We start from the raw sequence: 22,337 nt of genomic DNA, 5'->3' as shown, positions 1-22,337 counted from the left end.
TTGACTGCATACAAATGTTCTCAGAGCCTGCAGGGAGGAAGAAGTCCCTTCCCTCCCAAGGAACTCTGGCTTTAGAAATACAGGTGTAGGTACAGAAATACTGTACCTACAGGTGTAGGTACAGTCCTGGGGGTTCTGTTTATTCAACATGTCTAAGCAGGTGCTTCACCCTGCTGAATTTAGGCTTTGTAGAAAGATTTTCTTCATCATTGGTCATCTTTTAATTCCTCGTCTCAAGTGTAAGAATACTTGGTTAAATAGAGTGAACAAAGTAGAAAATTGTAAGAAAGGAAAAAAAAAACCTTATTGTTTATATTGCACCTTCTGTTCCCAAACCTCTCAAAGCCATTACAAACTGAAATCCTCAGTGACAGGACTAAAAGATGAGAGACATGAAATGCAGTCTCTTGTGTGACTTTTTAACATGTGGGATTAAAACACTTAAGTACCTTTGAAAAAGTTTGTCTTACTACATATTTGCTACCTTAACCTAAATTAATGACACATTAAAAAAACATCTTCCCACTACTAGATGAGTATAAAATGAAGGTAGCAGAAGATAAATTAATGGATTCAGTCCAGAGCATACATAGCTCATTTTCCCAACAGACAAATCTGATTGCACTATGTGCCAAAATGCAATAGCACATCCTGAAATGAGAATAACACTGAGTCTAAATTACTGTTGAGAAGTAATTTGAAATTACAGCATCCCTTGCCCTTTACTACAGAATACTATTCCACAAAAATGACTGACAACAAAAAGCTAATAAATTGGCAGGAGAAATCATTAACCATCAGCTTGAGGTAAACCTAAAATGACATCGTTAAGCATCCTACTTGGCATAAAATCACCATTAATTATAAAAACCACCAAAAAACCCACAACAGACAACCTTTTAAGACTTCAAAAGCAACAGAAGTCAGTTCTTACTTTACTTACCTGAGGCTTCTCTGCTCTCTCACACTTGCAATCCAAGCACTGCATGACATGCATCTGCCAGGTCTACTTATGATGTCTCTTGTTTTAAAGAGAAGTTATATCCCAACTGCCAGAAATTATCCACTTAGACAGTTTTTAAAACAAGACATGTTAAAATAAATAGCATTAATTTAGTGCCCTTGAAGAAAGGAAAATGTCTCAAGCTTGCTAAAATGAAAATGATCAAGCCCCTACAGCCTGATCCTCACAGGCAGTTTGACTCATAAAATTTGCAAGAAACCACCTGCAACTTTTTAAAGCTGAAAACATTTGGCAACAACTTGCTTAGAGGGTTTGTTTTTAAAGCCATCAGCTTAAAAGTGCAGTTTTGACAAGTTCTACCATAACCCCTTTAGCTGGAAAATGGGAAATGCAAAAACAATGAGGATTTATGAGGCTTTGATAGGGAAGAACATGAAGGAAACCCAACCAAAAGTGATACATTTTTTGTGCACTCTTATCCCATTAAAAATAATTAAATGCTGTTTAAATAAATGCAAGGTTGTGTTGCTACTGAAAGCTTGATTCTCAACACAAAGAGCAGCTGCTGCAGACAAGCATGGCTATGGTTACAAAAATGAACACAAAAATTAATGCAAAAGTCATCTCAAAAAAGTTTATTAGCATGATTAAAAACGTGAAGAATGACAGTAAGAGAGAAACTTAGCTTAGCATGGAAGATTATCCATTTCAACAGTTTTATTCAACAAGGCTTGAAGTGAATGGATAACTTTATTGCCAGATTTTGCTTGATTTCTTTCACAACAGTTCACACTGTATCAGTTGCACCATTATAAAGACTATTGCTTTTGTTTGTATATGATCCCTGTTGCAGGTAATTATAAAAAAATATCCCCCATTGCTGCTGGATTGCAGAATGCAATGTTGGTTTAAGAGCTGGTAAAAAAGAAATACTCAGCTGAGGAGTCCATTTAAAAAACAACCTTTTCTTCCCCCCCCTAATCACACTACAAAGAAATACATTATTATTTTGGCCTTTAAATTTCTTACATGGTATTTATTTAGCACGGCAATCCCAAAATTCCCTCCCTTTAAGTAACCATAAATCAAAATCCTCTTTCAGAGGCTGTTTCTTGGGTTAGATTGTGGAGCTTTACTTCACCCAGGCTTACACTGGCTTGAGGACAAAGACAGCATCATCCAGCACGTAGTAGTCATTGTACATGTCACCTTCACAGAGGTAGGGCAGTCTGGTGAAAGCCTCGATGGCAAAACCAGCTTTACTGAAAACTTCTGGCAGGCTGTTCACCTGCTCTTCCCAAGTGTGCCCTTTGATTTCCAAAACTTCTGAGGGCTTTTCCCACTTGCCACCTACTGAGAAAACAGAACAGCTTTGTTTCATTATAAAGAAAACTTTATTGTGTGCTGTATTTTCGTACAGAATGCATAATTACACTAATTATGTTTCATTCCACTCCCCACACGAGGTTGCCACACCACTCATAGACCTGTTGCAAGATCAGTTCCAGTTTATCCCTGCTGTTCAAAAGCAGCTTCTTTAAGGTTATCTTTTGTTACATTTTTAACTAGAAGTGCCAGGAGTGGCTAAAAGGTAACTGCCATTAGTGAGTTTGGTGTCCAGCAGACAGGCACAGAGGTAATCCCAGTAATTAGAGTCAGCAAGTTGAAAACTATGATTTGCTGTGAAGCTTCCACCAGCAGATCACCCACATTACAGTGGATGGCTACTTTGTGCCTTCAGTGGCCACAAATGCTGATCTGCTAAAGGCTGCTTGGGGTCACACACAATTAAGAAGCTGATTAAGTAGCATGCTGGAAAATGTCTTGTTATTTGTTATATCCAATGAAATAATCTGAAGGATTATAGGTACAACTCTCAGGAATTGAGAATTTAAAGTTCTTCACTCATTTTCCAAGTAATGTCATCCACAACAAACAAAAGCTTTCTGGTTTGCTCTGTACCTTTAAGCAGTTTGCTAAATGCAGTAGTAAACACCCTTCTAAACAGGAAGTTCTACATCTTGTGATTAAGACAGTTCTGCAAATCCAAACATTTCCTAAGTTCCTCTTCCTTCAAGAAGATTCATTTCCACAGAGATACAAGAAATGGCATCTTTCAACAAATTTAAAAATGTGCTAATGCTGGCGTTTGACTGGATCCTGTATGGTGCTGGTAAGAATTTCAAAAAATTTCTTACATTTTCTCACTTAACAGCAGTTAAACAAGACTGAGAATTTTGTGGTTATGGTTTGCAGCAGAGCTACAAAAGAAAAGCAGTTAAAAGTTTTGCTGAAAATCAGGTTAATTTCTGCTGTTGTCATATAACTCCCAAAGTACGTAACTGCTCGCAAATGCTTTTTTCTTCCAAAAGTCTGAAACGCTGCTGTAACCTGTAATTTCTGGGTCAAATCCTGCTGTACTTCCCTGCTTGGAACACTCCAGCAGCAGCCTGGTCTCAGAGCAACTGTGTTTGTTTGGGTGGAGGCTTTGGGAAGTTCAGCAGGCAGCACCTCCATGACCTGAGGCCATGGAGTTCTGCTCTGCAAGGACACCAGAGCCCGTGGATAAGGTGGAAATGAGAAGGGATCAGCTGCAGAAGCACGAGCTGCTGCCTTTCATCAAACAGGGTGCAAGTACAACCACAACTTACAATCTTCAGATTGCTGTAGCTGCTGTGGAATGGCTCTGGTATGGACCTGACACAGAATCAGATTCACTTTATTCCTGTAGAAGTCACAGCCACTGAATCTGATTGGATTTAGTGAGAAAAATGGTGAAGGGACAATGCTGTTGTTCACCATGGGCGGGTTTACAAATTGTGTCTCAGCAGTACACTAAGAGATGTCTGTTTATTTATCCTCTAGTTTCTTATTTTCTGACAAGCAGAAAAGGATGCTATTTAGATATCCCTTTATTCTCACTGCAATAAGCTCAATGCCATAGTTTAAATAACTACACTATTTATTTGAATAAAATTAAACATATTAACACAGAATTCACATGGATTTCAATAAAGACTTAAAAAAAATCTTCCAGACTAGTCATACTAAACCACATATTTTAGTTCCTTAATTAGAATGCTCTTCTCTGATTAACCTTCTTGTTTTCTCTGCACACATTTTTAAATGTCAGGACTAACAAGCACTATTATTCTTAGAAACCCAGAGTCAATATATGTGATGAAGTGGAAGAATGTCTAGGAACTATTGTGAATTCTAATCAATGTTATGAAGTTGCTAAATTATAAATGTCTTGATTAATGACATTTCCACTGCCTGCCCTCAGCTTGTCTGGTTTGACTCAGACCAGGAACAGTGGAGGAGAGAGAAAGCCCTGCAGAACTGCTCCCCTGAGCAACTTATGTCCCACAACACCCACCCCCACTGGCCAGTACCCCTACAAACATGCAGCACTAAATCTCAGGCTAGAAACTGCACAAAGTATTCTTCTGGTCTTCTCCAGTGCCAAAAGAAACATTCACATTGCTTTGGATCTGTCAATCTTCCCTATTTTGTCAAAAAATAGAAAGGCAAGCATATCACCCTGCAGATAAAAGTGTTAAATTAAAAGTTGCCTATGTGCAAGCTGTAAAAACTATCTAAAAACAAAGGTCGCTGAAAACAACCTTAATCATTTCAAGTTTGAAACACAGTTGATTTCTTCCTTTCTGCCCACCTTTCCTTGAATGAACCAAAAGTAGTTGTTTTTTCTTTTTAGACTGTACCTGGCTTTTCAGCTGTCCCTCACAGCACCAATTGTTCCTTCCTGGCAGGTGTTGCAGGTCACTGCCGAGTCACTGTGGCACAGCCCAGGTTTCAGCAGGCTGACTCCTCCATGAACGTGTCCCTCACCTGCTCCTTCTCTGCCTCTGGATGCTCCTCATCCCAACCTGACGTTCTGTGGTTTCGCTTTTTAACTAATACACATCAGGGTTTGTGTACTCCTGGCTGCACAGATCATCAGAAGTATAAAGTACATTCATCAGGAACCAACATCTTACTTCAGATAAAAGATCTGACTGAAGACGACAGCGCTGTTTATATCTGTGGAATAGCATTTTCAGACTCAGAGTCACCCTTTTCTAAACAAACAGGAGATGGAACAGTACTAACAGTAACAGGTCAGTTGATTATTCCTTCTTAATGAAGCATCTTAGAAGAAATAAATTATCTCTTCTAAATACTCTCCCTATTTATACTTTCAAGAATGACATTTAAGATGGAAATACCAACAAACCCATTAGGAGTAGTATGGCTATATTAAGATGTTATTAGTAAAACCAGAGGGATTCCACAAATAAGCATCTCAACCTCGTTTGCTAATTAGGCTGTTCTGTCATATGAAGATGACTCTAGAATTCTACAAAAGAAAGAAGTTTTGCACTTATTGCTGTCTAACCACACTCTACATCCTCTTACAGTAAGACCTTTGTGGCTGTCAGAAAGAAGTATCTACTAGAAAATGGGAAGTAGAGAAACCAACATTTAGTAGAAGTTGCCAAGAGAGTGCAGGGCCTCGGACCTGGGGATTCACACTGCCAGCCTGAGAAGAATGCTCCAAACCTTTGTGTCATTTGCCTCTAGTTAAGAAAGTGATGAAACTTTAGTAACTACATTTCAGTTTTACATGCCTAAAACAGAAAAAGAAAAAAAAACCCAAAAAACCAGAAACACTCAGCTGGATTATTACTTTCTTTATATTCCTTCCTTTAATTCCATTTCTGAACAGAAGTCTATGAGCTTTATTCAGATATACCTTTACAGGGGCAGAACACTGGATGCCATTCTCTTTCTACCCCTATAGGAAAGGTTTGTAATCAAAACTAACAGGTCTCCATTGCCCTTGCAAACATATGAGTGCACAAAAGGAAAATGATCTCATTTAGGAATTTAGATTGAAAATTACCCAGAAAAATGGTATATGGTTTTTTAATTCCTCAGAGAAAGGGGGTTGGAATGCAGAGTCTTAAAAAAATTAAGTGAATTAACTGCCCTTTATTCTAACACTTATTTTTAATAAAGGATCAGGGAAGCAGCTCAGCCATGGAAAACTCATCTCCATGACCATTGCCTCGTCCTTACTGTTCCTGTACAGCTCTGCTGTGCTCATTTCCTTTGTGGTCTACAAGGTAGGCTCAGAGTGATCTTCTGGTTTTCTTAATTTTGTAAATCGATGCAGTTTTACCATCTCCATAAGGGGAATAAAAACACATTTCTAGCTTTCATAACTATCATGGTTAAGTTTTAAAGAGGAGGTTGGTTGAAGTCCAAGTGCTGCACACACACATCTGTGAACTCCTGTGTGGCACATACCTGGACTCTCAACAGCAACCACATTTACTTTTTTCAGTAAAGTGTCTAAAATAAAAGGTATTCTGAAGTTATAATTATCCTGAGAGTATAAATTTCCAGTAAAAGTATAATAATTTAAATTCATATAAAAGTATTTATGAGCTGCAGTAAAGTTACTCACTTGTCTACTGATTCTCTTCATACATGTACAGAAGAGAGACCTTAGTAAAATTTATAAATATCAGAGACTTGGAAAATTTTTATGCTTTCAGAAACAAACCCATTAAAATGCACATGTTAAAAGTTATGTAATTGTTTTTTTAAATCTAGAACAAAATTTGTGTTTAGATAAAAACAGAGCTACAACAGGAATTTTTACATGATAATGAGGCTTTGACAGGAGAATCAGGACTTCCCAGTCCTTACTGGTATGATATGGTAAAATGACTCTTTCCTGTAGTGACTACTGTCTAAGCATAAAGATGGAACTGTTTTTTCCATTTTTGTTTTTCTTTAGAAGAGAAGGTACAGAGTGAAAAGTACAGTGGGAAAAATTAAACAAGCCTTCTTCAGGGGAAAAAGTGGATCTGTGATGCCATTGGTTTATTTTTGAGAATTAAGTAGTGTTTCAAGCAGATCCCACTGTGCTCAAAGCAAAACCACGTGCAGTATCTACTACCAGAAGCTGAAAAAGGCTTCACACACGTGAAAAGCTCTCTGATTTTTCCAATGGTATTTGCTGATCTAGTAAACACGTACCTACAAACTGACACTGCAAAAGTGCAACAATTTTTACTACTCTGTTAACTTCTCATCTTATATTTTAATTGCTTTTTCATTTATTTTCCCTCCCTCCAGTTAAAACCAAAGCTCCGAAAGAAAAGTGGGAAAGACCAAACAACAGAGAACTGTGTATGTTACCATGTTATTTGCTTTGTCTGTGATTCTGAGCTTCTTCTTGTCTTTTTGGAGTATATTTGGCATCAAATTTGTGATTAATTGATGATTCTATTAAAGAGACTCTCTGAGCTGCTAAGGCTTCACTTTAGATTTGTACAAAATTAGTTATCACTTTATATTTAACTAATTTTAACAAATCAGGAATTTATTTTTAACACACTGGATGCATGGTAAAGTTAATCTCTGTAAAGGCCATCTCTAACACACTGTTTCCTTCAGGTTTTAAGTAAATTTTGTTCAAACTTCTGACAATAACAGGTTTTGCTATCAATCAACAACAACCTCCACCACTACATATCCTTGTATAAAAATCAGAATCCATGCATCTAAAGAGCCACTAAAGAAGGTGTATATGTTAGGTAATGCAATAATAATGTAATTTAACAACCTTCTGCTTGCCAAACTGTATGTTTTTAAAATGCTACTTAGTAACAATCCCAAAGACATATCCAGGTAAAAAACCTAAATTAGAAAATGTAGAAAAAGATGTTTTCGCCAATTCAAAATGTTGCACTGAACCAAAATATTTTAAATTATTTGCAGAAAATAAATAGCGGCCGAAAAATTTTTCAAGCAATCGCTCAAGAACTTCAAAAGCAGAGATATGTTCAACACCAACAACAGCCTGTGAGTATCCACCCACCAATACCTAAATTTATGGGGAAAAAGGGAAACCAGAAGGTTTTAGGAGTTTACTGTATTTCCTTTAAAGTTGATAGAGATGTAAAACAAGTATTCTGAACGACAGTCAAGGAGATTCTAAAGCATTCTGAATGGCCATATGCATACAAGACATTTACACATGTGTGTGGATATAGACACACACACCCCCGTTTTTAAATGTGTGCCTGTACATTTCAAATTAGAACTGCCATAAATCTCTCTTTTGCCAAGAAGAGGTCTGGTTCTGTACTGTTTGGGAAAATGCCTGGAGCTGTTAGGAGGTTATGGTTGAAAAGTATTGTTTTTTCAGCTCCTCTTGCTCCATTAACCCAGAGCAAGGGGCAGAAACAGAACAAAACTATTATAAAAGCTCTGTGATATATTTAAAGGTATTTCCCTTCCTCCAACACACAGAGTCTACATTAAGTATTCAACATCACTGGGTAAAGCCACACAACTTATTTCATCATTCTAAATGTATGCCATTAAGTCTTATATGACAATAATTTTACACATGCCATGTAAATTATTTAAAAAAACCCCAAAAAACAAAACCAAACCACACAACTTTAGAAATCACACACATTTGCAAGCAAAGAAAACTGCTTCAAAATATTGCTTCTCTTGAGAAACAATGTTAATTCTTTCCTATTCTAAGCACAGAGATCATTCAGAGATGCAAGGAGGACCCAAATGACACACAGGCCAAAGTCAAGCACTTCTCCTACATACATTTCACTTCATTTATTTCCATACAGCTCCAATCATTTCCCTCTGTAATTACCCCTTGAAAGCCTGCCAGTCCTTGCTGACATGACCTGGTCCTTGCTTTGACCATCAGATATGAAAATATGGGCTATGTTTTACTGCCCCTGAGCTCCCTGGAGATCAGGAAAAGCCAACAGGATAAGAAACATTCTGAAGCCTGTAGATACCACATGGACAAAAACAACTGGATAAGAGGGGAGAAAGGATTTTACTGAAACACTAAAGGGATGGAGTTTGCCTCAAAAAAGAAATTCTGCCTTTATTTTAAAAAAAAAAAAATCACCTCAATAACAAAACACTTCTGTCCCTAGGAGGATTTGGAAGATGACACTGTTTATCAGAACAGATGAGCACATGCAGCACTTCAGATTTGTTCAACAGTTCTCCTGCATGCAAAGGAGCAAGTGAGGAAGTTAAGCTTCTTCACAGACCTCTTTGCTTTAAAGGAAGAGGAGAAAACCTTGCAGTGTTCTTTGGGAGTATTTCCTATACAGATCACCAGAAGCAAGTGCATTGTACCTTACATCTGTGTTACAAATTCCATTTTCCATTTCCAAGAACCCTGGGAAAAGACTTCATCTTTGTAAGATAACTGCTGATGCTTTATTTTTAGTTTAGATTTAATTCTTTTTTCTTCTCTTTACATGAACTTTTATGTATTCCTGTTACATAAAACAGGATGTGAAAGATGTTTGACAATTGACAGCAACAGAAAATAAACTCGTTTCATGGGTAAAATTCTGGATTTGCTTCTGTTAGTGGGGTAGTTATTGATGTAACATTTCCAGATCAACTGTAAATGAGCCTTAGAACAGTTTAAACAGAGCAAAACCTGTGTATTAGACAGGCAAGCAGAAAACACTGGCAATATAAACACACACACTATCCTGGAAAAGCTCATTGGGATGGGAGCATCCTCCAAACCTATTTAGGGAGGTAACTGCCATTGTGAAAACATTGCTCCTCCAACACTAAAATTCACCTGCTAGGCTGACAACCCCCATCTCCCAGTCCCACCATCCCAAGTCAGGAATACCTGGGGCACCACGTTTTGCCTTTTCAAACCTGTTCAACATGGACACAAGCACAAAAAGGAACTACACTATCCAGTACACTTTTTAAGTATCTTTCTCAGCAGTTACTACCTAGCCAATCTGCAAAATCAGCACTTTTACAAGGTACCTCCTGGAATCAGGAATTTTCCCTTCTAAAGAACAGCTGCATCTTTGATCATAATTTAAATAAAGCAAGGCTTTGTTTAACAAATGAAGTGGCATTTCTCACTTCTGCAAGATGAGAACTGACAACTGAGACAAAGCAAGGGTCCATCTCACACACTGCTGTGCTTCCAACTCAATTAATGGTATTTCAGGAGGACAGAATACACAGCTCTGCCTTCTCATCCCTGTCAATTCATTACAAGGATATTAACATGTTCAACAAGGAAATTTCACACTCCCAGGTTCCCCGTGTTCACTTCTTCTGAAGTATGGTATGACATTTTTATTTTAGGGAAACTTACACCAGTCCAGTCGTGTATTACCCAATAATGACTTTTTTCTGTCTGTATTAGGAAATACACAGGATTCTTATATGACTCTGTGAGGCACCTATTAAAAATGAAGTTGTGGTAGTTCTTGTTCTTAGTGACTGGTCTAATACCTGATGATTCACCAGGCTCTCCTGCCAAATTTAGACACCTGCAGTAACTGCAGTCCTGGTTGTCCTGCATGTTGAAATAAAACTGGAAAACCCCAGAGAGAATTTATGACTGAGCTCCTCTGGACTCTAGGTGTCACTGTCATCCCACAAACAGTGAGCACAGATCTGTATTTTAATTTCTTCTCCACCTTGCTTTGTTCTCTTAGAGCAGGTTTTATGTTATTCACATAGACGGCTTCCACCATTACCATCCCACTATACTGCATGTAATAACCCATATATCTCATTTTGATTAAAATAATTTCTCCATTTCAATCTGTGGATCTATCACTGGATCAAACACCTTACCTGCCCCAACACTTTTCCATTTGTTCTCCCTCTACAAAATTAAAAAGTTTCACTACATGGGTCCAAGCTGGTTTTAATGAGCTGCTACAAGAAGTTACTTGAGCTCTGGAATGTTCTCCTCTTTGAATGTTCCAAGTATAATTTTGTTATATATAAAACATATGTACATATCTATTTTTAAAATGCATCATGTAGAACAGCTGAATGAAAACACTGAAATTCTAAAATGGTTTTTGCATCATGAAGACAGTCTGGCAGCTAATAGTCTGTTTCTTTAGCCCACAGTTAAATTGATCTTCAGTGGGAAAGCTGTAACTTTTCTGTGTGCTAACCTGCACTGTTAACAGTTTATATGGGTCCATATCCATAATTGTGGCAAACAGTGGTAAAGGATTTCTACAAGGAGAAGCCACATTGTTCCACATTATAGGAACAATAAGTTGTAACCAAATATGCTTGAAATACTTTACAGATGCCTAAGTAAAACACCAAATCTAATTTAAGTCACACTACTTTTCAAAATAGTTACAAAATTACAAGCTCAAATACTGTATTATAAATAATTCTTCACCTGATGGCATTACTTCTTATACTTATTTTTCTCCCTTTTCCCAGCAAAATACCACTAGCATGCAAAAAGAGAAAACCAGATTCAGTTTGATGCATTTGTGATTGCCAGAACATGATTAGTTCTCTATTTTCTGGGCATCCATGCCCTTCCACAGACAAGTCTTAACACTGAAGGAGAACCAGAACAATGACTGATGAACATCAGCCTCTTGGAATTCAAACCACCTTCAGGGTGTTTCAACCTGAATCCACAATCACAGGCATGTAAAAAGGTTCCTAGTCTCTTGAGAAGTTTACTCATAAGGACAGATGCATCTGAAAATCTCTCATATATTTCTTACAATTCCAAGTAGGGTAAATAATTGAGTTTTGGCACTCAATTTTACCTTTTTATTCCTGATACTAGTACAATGTAAATTCATACAATATTAATAGTGGTTGCTACATCATATTTGTAGGGGTCCATATTTTACTTTGAGACCTCATGCTGGAAAGTGAAAGCTATCTTTTTATGGATTTTTAGGTGGGATTCATCTGAAACACTTGAAACAGCTTGACTTGAATGGCTGTATTCAGCATTAGACAGTTCTGGTGGTTTTGCTCAACTAGTCACTAGAGACTGCTGGGGTAAAAGGCCCTAATCAGGGACCAGTTTTCCCAAGTTGCTCAACACAGCTGAAATGTGGTCATTTGCAAAACAGGATCTGTGACTTCAATATTTGAGCTTTTTGTTGGTGTCAGCAATGTATTCTGTGGAGTTAACAAAACAGCTTACATCATGTGGCCTGTTTGCCTATGATTTCATACTTCTGAACATGCCTTCTACTAGTTATTAGTAAAAAATCAAATACAAACATGTCTTTTATGAAACATTTAATCTGGGAGTACTAGATCCTACAAATGTTTTCTTTACCTTCCTAAACAGCTGTTAATCTGTGCACTTACCATTTTCCACATAGGGGTGAAAAGGCAGAACCAGTGCTAGGATGACTCTGCCTCTGGTTGGCTCCAGTACACTTCTAATGTCTTTTAATACAGTCAGTGGTTGATCACAGCGATCCAGCAAATTCAAACAGCTGATAACATCATACTGAAATCCTGTGTTCTGCCACTCATTTACACCAAGCACCCTGTGAAAGGAAAGAGATACAATCTGTTAAATAAAAACAAGCTGATTTCAGACAGAACTACTGAAGAGAAAAATTCCCCGTGGACGTGTTGATAGTGCAGGTAAGGTCAACCACTTAGAGAAGAGACAGACCTGATCCCTTCTGGTCTTTTGGAAAAGGAAACCTAATCAATGATCACCATGGCTGCATGTCCAGCCCCATGAACCTTTATACTGTCTGATAAACATCAGGTAATAAAGGAGACAAAAACCAACATTGGCAATAGGGATCATCACATCTGCTGTTGTACAGGCTAACCTTTTCCATAACAATCAAACAATAAAGGAATTAACTGAAAATACTGAACATTCATTAAATTACAAATAGATTGCTTGCTGTAATTTCTGATATAAAGGATGTAGGAATTATTCAGTCAATACCTGTATTTCTTCTTCTGAAGCTGCCATATCATCGTTTCAGACAATTCAGTGGCATAGATTTCTTCAAAGTGAGGACTCATAACTTTAGTGACTTCTCCATCTCCAGCCCCTAAATCAAGAAGTCTGTGGGATTTCCATTCAGGATTTATTTTAAGCAGTCTTTGAAATTGTTCTGGGGAAAACACAAACATTGAGCCTCTTCCCAGCAGCCTAAAATGTAAAACCAAGAAAGAATCAATTTTGTACAAACTTTAATAGGACAGGCAGTGAAGAAATTTAGAATGTGCTTTGGCAGGAACCAGTGATACATAATAGTAGACAAGGTCACTGCTCAGATAAATTTTAAATCCAGTTCAACTTGCCTTGCACTTGTAAGAGATCAAACACAGAGCCACATGCAGTTACAGTGGTTAAGACTCCAGAAGGAATTTGATTAGGTAAGGAAGAGCTCATGGGGTGCAGCTCAAGAAAATGATTGCATAAAAAAAAAAAAAAGGGGAAGAGAAAGAGTAGGAAAGATAAAGACTGAATCTTACTTGTCACATCTGCAGATTTGAATCTCTGCTACCTACCTTAAAAAAACCCAACAGGATAAAATAACAGAGGAAATAAAATGGCTGCAGACACAAGTATGCACAATGAATGAGGAATAGGGTGTGGAACAAGGAGGGAAGACAGAAAACAGATTTAAAGAAAGCACGGGGGTAACGCTGCTGGAGGGGCAAAAGAGATTTTTTAAAATTCTGTGTTACAATGGCTTTTGCTGCTGTCTGCAGATCCTGCATTCAACATGAAAAGCTGGGGAACAGAAAATAGACAACTCATTAAGGAATTGGGTAGAGGTGACAGTTGGATTCTTTCTGGATCAAGTCAATGCCATACCCGCCCATAACTGTTTGAAGACTACACAGTGACACGTTTCAGCTGTCATTGCAGAATTCAATGATGAAACAGTTAGAAGAACAGGCAGAGGAAGAAGAACTGGTCACTAATAGACTGCAGGTAGATAAACACTATTCTTTAAACTCCTGTTGGATAGCAGGTTAAACTTAAAGACAATGAACAGGAAAAAAAAAAAGCAAACAGGAAAAAAGGTAAACAGAGACAAAAAGACTCAAAGAATAAAAAAAGTGAAAAGGAGCTGGCCTAGGAAAGACTGACTACTAAAACCCAAAGAAACAAAAAGGACAGAGTATACAAAGTCACAGAGAAGAAACTAAGCAGGACATCAAATATATAAAAATAAACACACTACATCCAATTTAAGTAGAGCCCGCTTGCAGCACACATGTGTCAGTCCACACTGTATAATTGGCTCATAGCTATTATTCCTAACAGCATTATGAGGTGTTATTCAAAGCCCTGAAGAGCCTTTGAAAAAAAAAAATGGAAGAGAAAGGAAGAAGAGACCAAAGGAACCTTTATATAAAGCTACACATAACTAAGAACACCACAGGGAAGCCCATAAAGTCATCTGAGTAGAAAATAAGGAAAAAGACTATTTTTCTAGCCCCAGTAGACAGCTCCTATTTTGTATCAGACTGTGCAGAAGTATGTAGCAGGTGCAGAGGTGGGGATAGTGGAGAAATTGGCTAAATGTAACAAAATACATTTTTCATAAGGTCAAAGCTGATAAGCTGTTAAACGTGTCTGAATGGGGTAAGGTGAGCAAAAAAGAGCCCTGCCTTGTTTGAAAAAAATACTAAAGCACCCATGAGCAGCCAAACTCCCCTGCAACTGATGCAGTAAGAATAGAAGAATGCTGTTTTATCAACTTATGTTCTCCTGCTTTGCTGATGGTTCATAAGCTAAATATGCTCCCTCAGAAGTCATCTGTTCCAGGGCAGCTTACACACAAATTGAGGTGGAATTGTTTCAGGGAATAAGAGAAAGGACTAGTCCACATTTGTGTTACCAGGCACAGCACTTGGCCAGCTGTGCAGTGTTTAGAAATGTGCCATGATTTGCCATGGACAGGCAGACACTCTCCAGCAGGAAGAGTTTTAGGTACAGTACAGAACAGTCTGGAAACAGCCACCAGGACAATCACAACAGTAACTGATAAAAATGTGGCAGCAGGGAAAGGGCAAGGTGGGAGGGGGGAAGAAAGCTGAGGAGAGACAAAGAACACTCTCTTAGAAGAAAATTAACACAATTTTCTAAAATGCAATTAGAATCCTCTGACTGCCTTGTATTAATTGCAATTACCTCCTATGTCCCCCCATACTGGAAATGGTGTTCATCATTAGGAGGGCTGGGAATGATGAACACAGGAGGGCATTTCACATCTGACAGAGCAGCAAAGGGAAATTATACATTTTGAAAAGCTGGCAGATCAAGGGGTAGGGCTGAACACCTGAAAACTCTAAATCCAAACTGTTTTAGCTTACCCAAGATCAACTTTTCACTTACCCATTGATAGATGTTCTAGACATAAAAAGGCTAAAAATAGAGGACACAAAAGAGTGATAGAGCTGGATAAACAGCCAGCCTGACTTCTCAATGCTGTTGTTTAAGAAGATCTGTGTTCCTTGGTCAAGGTAACTCTGGACAAAAATAGGCTGGAGGGATTCAGACAACTGTTCAGTGTTGCAGACATACCACTAGAGAAAGAGATAAAGGATCATTTTAAAAGTTCAGCAATGTAATCCCAGAAGTAGTCAAAATTAATACATACAAAATTATTACCAATTTCCATAAATACAAAAATTTAGCTTTTCCTACAGTCTTTCCAACAAACTTCAGGGTTAAATTAACTTAGAATTGGAACAAAGTGAGGACTGATTACTTGCTAAGAAATAGTGGTTTTAACTTTTGTCTTAATTATTACCCTGTAGTTGGAAGAGATCTACAAGGTAAATTCCCTAGAAAGCCAACATAGGTCCTCTATGCAAAAGGTATATTAAAAAAAATCACATTTCTTTCTAATTAAGAATATCACTATTATTTTTCACTCTCCTACACTTACATGGAGTTAGTGCCAGTCCTTCTCATAAAATGCCATTGTGTCTATTTTCTACCATTAAGAACTATTCTCTACAGCCAACACCCTCTCATCTCCCCCTTAAATCTTGCAATAATGTTCCTTAATGTGACTGCATGTGCTCATTGTGCAGATAGGGAGCTTTAAGTACCCTAAAGTGAGATGTAGTATTTGAGCAGAACCTTGTAAAAAATGCACATGGAAGGACAGAAACTGTCAGCTGGGGTAACTCCCCAAAGATTTAACACACATCTGCTCAGACCCTGATCCCATCACGTTTGTTTGCCTTGTTGGGAATGGAACATTCACTGAGGGCAGGCTTACACAGCCTTATTCAGCACAGTGGAACTTGGAATCATCACTGGAATGGGACAGGATTCTTACTGCAGGGCGTGCAGCCCCCCAGCAGCAGAGGGGAGCACACAGTGCCCCAGGGCCCCTATGCCACATTCATAAGCAGGGGCTCCATCAAACACTGGCCCAAAGCAGAGGGGAGAACCCAAGACCCCTCAGGTGAGCAGCAAAGGTGCCTGGTGAGGTTTGAAAACCTCCTGCACAATGATGCATTTCTGGCAGAATTAGGCTCTGGACTGTACTTCCAAACACACTGCTGGCTAGAACAAGGGAGTGATCCTTTCCTCTGAAACACAGACTCTGAGCCTGGCACAGGGATCCCCAAAACTGCTGATTCACCAGTTTAGGTCTCTTCTCAAGCTGCAGCTCAGCACTTGTTAAATAAATCAGCATAGGCCAGTGATTCCCAAAAGGAATCCTTAGTGGCTTCTGAAACACCACTAAAGCAGCAGCTTGTGTACTTTGTCCATTCATTCAGAAGCCAATTCCAAGAGTGTGGCAGAAGCAAATGATCCCAAGGAGCTGAGGAGCAGACTGGGATGTGTCAGCTCCACTCACAAGGCTGCTGCCTCACTCCACTGAACAGGTCTGGAGTGGCTCAGATGATTTGCCTTTTGCAATGTGTTGCCAGGTTCAACCCAGAAGAAAACCTTCACAAAGCCTTGGGAAACAGAGGCTTGGTTCCATAAGCAGCATGACTACACCTGAGCTCATGCACCTCAGGACTCTGCACTGAACTCTCACCTGCACTTCCACTGAAAAACAACAGTCCTACAATTCCTGTCTTTAAGACTTCCAAATATTGACATAACCACTGGCAGAAGGATGATGGTGACAACTTAAGAGAAGTTTGTTTCCAAAAATTAGGTGTTGCTCACAGATCTCCAATTTCTTCTTCTCAATATGGTTTAGTGGGTATGGTGGTATTTGGTCAAAGGTTGGACTTGATGATCTTGGAACTCTTTTTCAACCTTAATGATTCAATGATTCCATGATCTCTCATGGTTAATCTTGCCAATAAGGTTATTGACAATAACCTGTATAACACTGGTGAATAACAGAAATTCTAACACATTATAAGAGCAAAAAAACCCACAACCCCCCAAAACCCCAATGTAAATTTCAAATGAAAAGAAAAAAAAGGTGAAAACCAGCTTAATTCCAGAACTACTTCATCAGAACAGAAACTGCTTTTGTTTTCCTCCACATACAACTTATGAAAGGCCACTAGTTATGTGACAAAGTGTGTGTCAATCTCTTATATATTTTCAGATTGTTGTACTAAGACCTTTGTTATAACAAAAATTACAAACATTGCAATTCTTGCCTAATATTAGTAAAAGGATGAAAAACTACTTTTAGATAATTTACATAAAACTAGTTAAGTCAGTAAAACCACAGAGAGTCAAAGTACCAGCAGTCTGAACACGTAACCCTTGCTTACCCCACAAACTCAGTAACCATAAATCTTACTAAATGTATTAAATAATCAATACCTACATTTAAAATCTAGATCAAATAAAATAGAGATGGAGATTATCCACTGCAGACCATCTACCTGTGAATGACACAGGCACCTCCACAACACATTTCCCTGACTTGTCTTTCTACTACAGCTTTTAACAACACAAAAGACTTTCAGATTTTCTTTGTTCACCAGAAGGAAGTTCTTCCTGTAAACCTGAATTCTGCTTCTCTTTGTACTTATGTCCTGAATAATCCCAACAGCAGACCGCAAGCATTAAATTCCAGGGATACATCCACCCAACAAGGTTCTGGATGTCAGTGCCAGAGCACTAAGAAGGCTGCAGAAATGGATCAGCAGGAAGAATTATGGTCTTCCTTTGTACAGCAGTCCTCAAGTGCTTATACTACATCTTCATTGGCTCGGTTCTGCATATTTAACCTAGATTAAACTGCCAGCTTCCTTCTGCACTAAGACTTTTAATTAGCCCTTCTAACTCCTGTCAGATTTTCAGCAGCATTTCGCCAAAACATAGTGCGGATCTGAAGGCATTCCAAATGAAATCTATCATATAACCATTGCACTGCAAGGGCACGGCCCCTAACTTCTCCACAAGGTACCGACCCATGTGGCCACACTGCCCAAACACAGCACTAACCTTTTATCGCAGTCGGATCACATTACAACAACTCATTCCCAGTCTGCCACCTCCTACTGCTCCGAGGCCTCTGTGGGAGTCTCATTTCCCACTTTTTTTTGTTTTCCTCTAGATGCACCAGTACTAATTCCAAACACCTCTGTGATTACAAAGCCACCCCCGTCACCAGCACCTGCAAACTTCCCTGGAGCGCTCTCACAGGGCTCACCGGACAAACGGGGGTGTGCATTGAAAAAAGCGGGGTGCTCATCCACAGCTCGGGGTGCCCATCCAGAGCCCGGGGTGCCCCTCTCCGGGAGCAGCTCCGACCCCGACCCGCCCCGCTCCGGGTGCCGGGACAGGCGCTGCTCCCCCCGCCGGGCTCTCCGCGACTCCCCCGCGGCGCCCCCCGAGCCCGCAGCCCCGGGAGCGCTCGGCGGCGCGTTCCGCAGGGAGGGCGCACGGCAACTTTCTCACCGCAGGACAGAGCAGTTCCCTCTCTTTGTCTGCGCTGCCCTGCCCGGCCCGCTGCCCCCTCAGCCCGCACCGAGCTCCCCGCTCCTCCCGCCGATCCCCCCCGGCGGACCCCCCGCCCCTGCCCGGCGGAGCTCCGCGGGGGCGGGGGGTCCCTGAGCCACCCCCGCCGCCCAGCCCAGCACGATGAGGGAAGGGAAGGGAGGGGCGGGCAGCGCGGCTGTACCTGGTGGTTCTCCCTGGCGCCCGGGGCTGGCTGGCGGTGGCTGCCCATCATATTCACGTAGAGGGACCTGGATAAAGGGCTCCGCAGGTACCGGGCCGGGCCAGCCCACATCGTCCTCCTCAGCACCCACAGGACCAGGGTGTAGCAGCCCAGCCAGCACAGCCACAGTCTCATGGGGAAGGGGCGCGATCAGCCCCGCGCGCCGCCGCCGCCCCCCCGCTCCATGGCAGCGGCGGCTCCGCTCGGGGCCCGCGCACACGCTCCGGGCGGAACGCGCCGCCGCGGCAGCGGGGCCCGCCCGGACGCCTTCGCTGCGACACGCCGGGGCCTGGCGCGCACACCCGCTCCCTCCCTCTCCCTCGCCAATGGCCGGGTGGGGCCGCGCTGCGTTCGAACCGGAGCGGGGCCGGGCAGGGTGGGCTGGCGGCGGCTCGGCCGGGCCCCTCAGCCGGGCTCCTCCTTCGTCCCCGCCCCGGGCCGGCGGGCGGGCGGAGGCCGCCTCGGCGGCGCTGGCGCACGTGCTCGGCACCGCCCTGTCAGCCGCGCGTGCGCAGAGCGGCGAGGGCGAAGCTTCGTTGGTGAGGGGCTCTCAGAGAGGGTTTAATGGCTGGGCCCGAATCTCGCTGGTGAGGAGCCATCAGAGAGCGGGGCCCAGCCCTCAGAGCGGGTTTGATGGCTGGGCCCAAACATTGCTGGTGAGGGGCTCTCAGAGAGCGGGGCCCAGCCCTCAGAGCGAGTTTGATGGCTGGGCCCGAATCTCGCTGGTGAGGGGCTCTCAGAGAGCGGGGCCCAGCCCTCAGAGCGGGTTTGATGGCGGGTCCAGCGCCTTCGTGGCCTGGGGAGGGTGGCACTGGCACCTCTGAGATCCTGGCTTTTACCTGGAACCTCCTCTGATCAAGCACTGATCACATCCAACCTTGCCTGTCCTGGGAAATGAGCAAAACCAGAGCAATGACAGCATATTGCCAGAGGACTTTTGTGTGCAGTTCATTTTCACTGATGTTTAACCCCCTTGAGGAAGGTTTTTGACTTGAGAGCTTTAGACAGTTTTCCACTGAAGACTGTTTGCTTTTTTTAGGGGTTTTTTCTCTCTCCAATAGCTAGATGGGCTAGAATGCCTTTTTGGTCTATTTTTATTTGGCTTGGGATTAAGACTCTCCTTTCCATGCCTCTTCTTATTTGTATAGACAGACTAGTTTATTTTTTCCCTCCAGGAATAAGACAACTTTGTAATCAAAATCCAAAATGACAAAAGATAAATTTGCTGCTTTTTAAACAGACATCTGCTCACAATATTATAAACCAGTAAATAAAATTACTTCAGGTTAGTTATGTGTTGTTCACAGGGAATCATATCTTGGTTTTATCACATTAAAAAATACAGATAATTGATTGCATGCCAAATAAATCAAGAAATTTGCTAGCTTTTGTCTTTGCACCGTTAGCACACAACCTGGGTGTGTTTTAATGGGATTTTTCAAAATTCCTACCCAGTGTTACATTTGTCATTAATATTCTGATGCAGTAGTTATATACTCAGCATTTTTTTCTCTTGACAAGCCATAAAGAACTCACTATTCATGCATATTTAAGTAATAATTTTGATCTATAGTCATTTGCATATAAGCTGGTGGAGTTGTAACCAATTGCTGGACAACCTCAGCAAACCCTTTGTGGGGAAAGCAAGCTTTGTCATTCAATTAGTGTGCTGGGAAAATATAAATAATGGAATCACTTTTTCTACTTTCTGCTCCACCATTTGGAGAACATTTTTTCTTTGTCTTGGTGGAAAATTTCTAGAATCAATTGAATTCCTGGAGTAGAAAAGGTCCCAAACCCACCCCAAGGGTTGAACCCAGCCGTTGTTGCTGTGTGCTGCCCCCTCAGGGGCAGGCCTGGCTGCACAGCCTCGTGTAGTCTATGGTGTGAATCCTCAATTTTCCCAATAAAATGTGATGCCTCAGGTTTTAGCTTTTATATTTTTCAGATTTTTACTGCTTTAGTGTGTGGATCTGGGGTTCATATCAGGGGATGGTAAACTCTCTTCAAAGAGCAGGTAGACAAAACATTTCCTTCTCTAGCTGAGGACCAAGGACAAATGATCCAAATCTCAGGCCCAGGAGCAGAAACAATGTGGACTGAAGAGAGAAAAACAAGAAGGATGGGACTTCATAAGCTAAAGCTGGAATTGGACAATTAACTCCAATATGCAAATGAACCAGAACTTATAAAACTGAGAGACCCCATGACTGGTCGTGCATTTTGTGACCATTCTGGGTTCACCTGGGGTGAACCAGGGCTCTGCCTGGCTGAGCTCTTGTGCTGCCCAAGGTGGATTTACTGAGGCCTCCTAATAAATCCCTACTTTATTCTTTAACTCCATCTATTCTCTGTTCTAGGTCAGCCTTCTCAAGGCATCAAATGCAGTGATAAAAGAACTTTCCCTTCTAGTATTGAAACATTAGCAAGAAAGGGATTACCAGAAACAGGTCTTTAAGGTAAACCCAGATATCTGAAATCCTCTCCCCACAGGTAACCCAGGAAGCCCAGCTGTGGGGTCTCCCCAGACCTTCAGGCCAAGTCCCCCCAATCTCAGCTGTGTGTTCCTTTACCAAACCAGCTGAATTCTTTTGCCTGCTTGTACTACTGAGCCTTCCCCCCCACAAGCTGGCTTAGTTATGCCAGGAAGTGCCTGGAAGTACTTGTGGAGATGTGCCTTATCTCAAGTGTTCCTTGCCCTTCCTGCTTGTCTTCCTGACAGCACCCATTAGGCTTCAGAGCTGGATCCAAATGTAAACATTCCTCCCAGCCATGGCAACACAGAACATCCATGAATTACTGAGCAGTTTCAAAATCAGGGCAGCAGGAGACTGGGAAGGTCTTTTTGTACAAGACCAGAACACAAGTGGGCATGTAAGCTCCACAAAACATCATTTTTCCTCACTTAAAATTAAATATGCTTTCTTGTCATTTACTCAATATTTTCACTCTATCACTGACCATATATTATATTACTACTGTATTAGACTAACATTCTTTAGTGTCTATTGGACAACATCCTTTTAGTCTAGCAGACATTTCTGCTTATTGATTTTCAATAAATAAAATTAATTCAGTGTTTTAAGTTCCATATTCTCAGAATTTATAGAGAAACTCTAAGAATGGGATTCAAGCATCACATTTCTCCTCCTCTCAGCTTGCCACAGCATTTCATATTTTATATTATACACACACTTACAGCCTCTTTATCAGTTGTGAGACTATTTTAGACACTCTTAAATTATCCAGATTAAATTGAGGCATTTTTCCAGCAGTGGGAGTTCAAGCTCAGATACTGCTGGCTAATAAGGAGAGAAAGCAGGGAAACCAGCTGTTGTAAGACACTGAACTTTTGCCTTTGATCATCCTTTACTTGATTCACA

The 22,337-nt window shown here is 40.8% G+C and overlaps 2 protein-coding genes across 2 annotated transcripts; one reads left to right on the top strand and one right to left on the bottom strand.

The window, feature by feature from the left end:
• Positions 1–1,584: 1,584 nt before the first annotated feature.
• METTL9 (methyltransferase 9, His-X-His N1(pi)-histidine) lies at positions 1,585–19,167 on the bottom strand. Its single transcript, XM_066560892.1, has 5 exons — positions 18,916–19,167; positions 15,189–15,379; positions 12,777–12,986; positions 12,173–12,357; positions 1,585–2,317 (listed from the first exon to the last, which is right to left on the bottom strand). The coding sequence occupies exons 1-5, from the start codon at positions 19,087–19,089 to the stop codon at positions 2,112–2,114; spliced, it is 966 nt and encodes a 321-aa protein (XP_066416989.1). The 5' UTR covers positions 19,090–19,167; the 3' UTR covers positions 1,585–2,111.
• On the top strand, positions 3,010–9,358 carry IGSF6 (immunoglobulin superfamily member 6). Its single transcript, XM_066561078.1, has 6 exons — positions 3,010–3,137; positions 4,738–5,085; positions 5,987–6,093; positions 7,115–7,168; positions 7,760–7,843; positions 8,959–9,358. The coding sequence occupies exons 1-6, from the start codon at positions 3,071–3,073 to the stop codon at positions 8,995–8,997; spliced, it is 699 nt and encodes a 232-aa protein (XP_066417175.1). The 5' UTR covers positions 3,010–3,070; the 3' UTR covers positions 8,998–9,358.
• Positions 19,168–22,337: the final 3,170 nt, after the last annotated feature.

Source organism: Molothrus aeneus, chromosome 16, assembly GCF_037042795.1.
Source record: "Molothrus aeneus isolate 106 chromosome 16, BPBGC_Maene_1.0, whole genome shotgun sequence".
Taxonomy (NCBI): Eukaryota; Metazoa; Chordata; class Aves; order Passeriformes; family Icteridae; genus Molothrus; species Molothrus aeneus.
This window is presented reverse-complemented; position numbering and strand designations above follow the sequence as displayed.

Coding starts and splice junctions, on each gene's coding strand:
- IGSF6 (XM_066561078.1), top strand. CDS start 3,071: ATGGCATCTTTCAACAAATTTAAAAATGTGCTAATGCTGGCGTTTGAC. Junction 6,094..7,114: donor TTTCCTTTGTGGTCTACAAG/GTAGGCTCAGAG, acceptor CCCTCCCTCCAG/TTAAAACCAAAGCTCCGAAA. Junction 7,169..7,759: donor ACCAAACAACAGAGAACTGT/GTATGTTACCAT, acceptor AATTATTTGCAG/AAAATAAATAGCGGCCGAAA.
- METTL9 (XM_066560892.1), bottom strand. CDS start 19,089: ATGAGACTGTGGCTGTGCTGGCTGGGCTGCTACACCCTGGTCCTGTGG. Junction 12,987..15,188: donor TCTAGAACATCTATCAATGG/GTAAGTGAAAAG, acceptor TTTACATTTTAG/GCTGCTGGGAAGAGGCTCAA. Junction 12,358..12,776: donor CTTCAGAAGAAGAAATACAG/GTATTGACTGAA, acceptor TTCCTTTCACAG/GGTGCTTGGTGTAAATGAGT.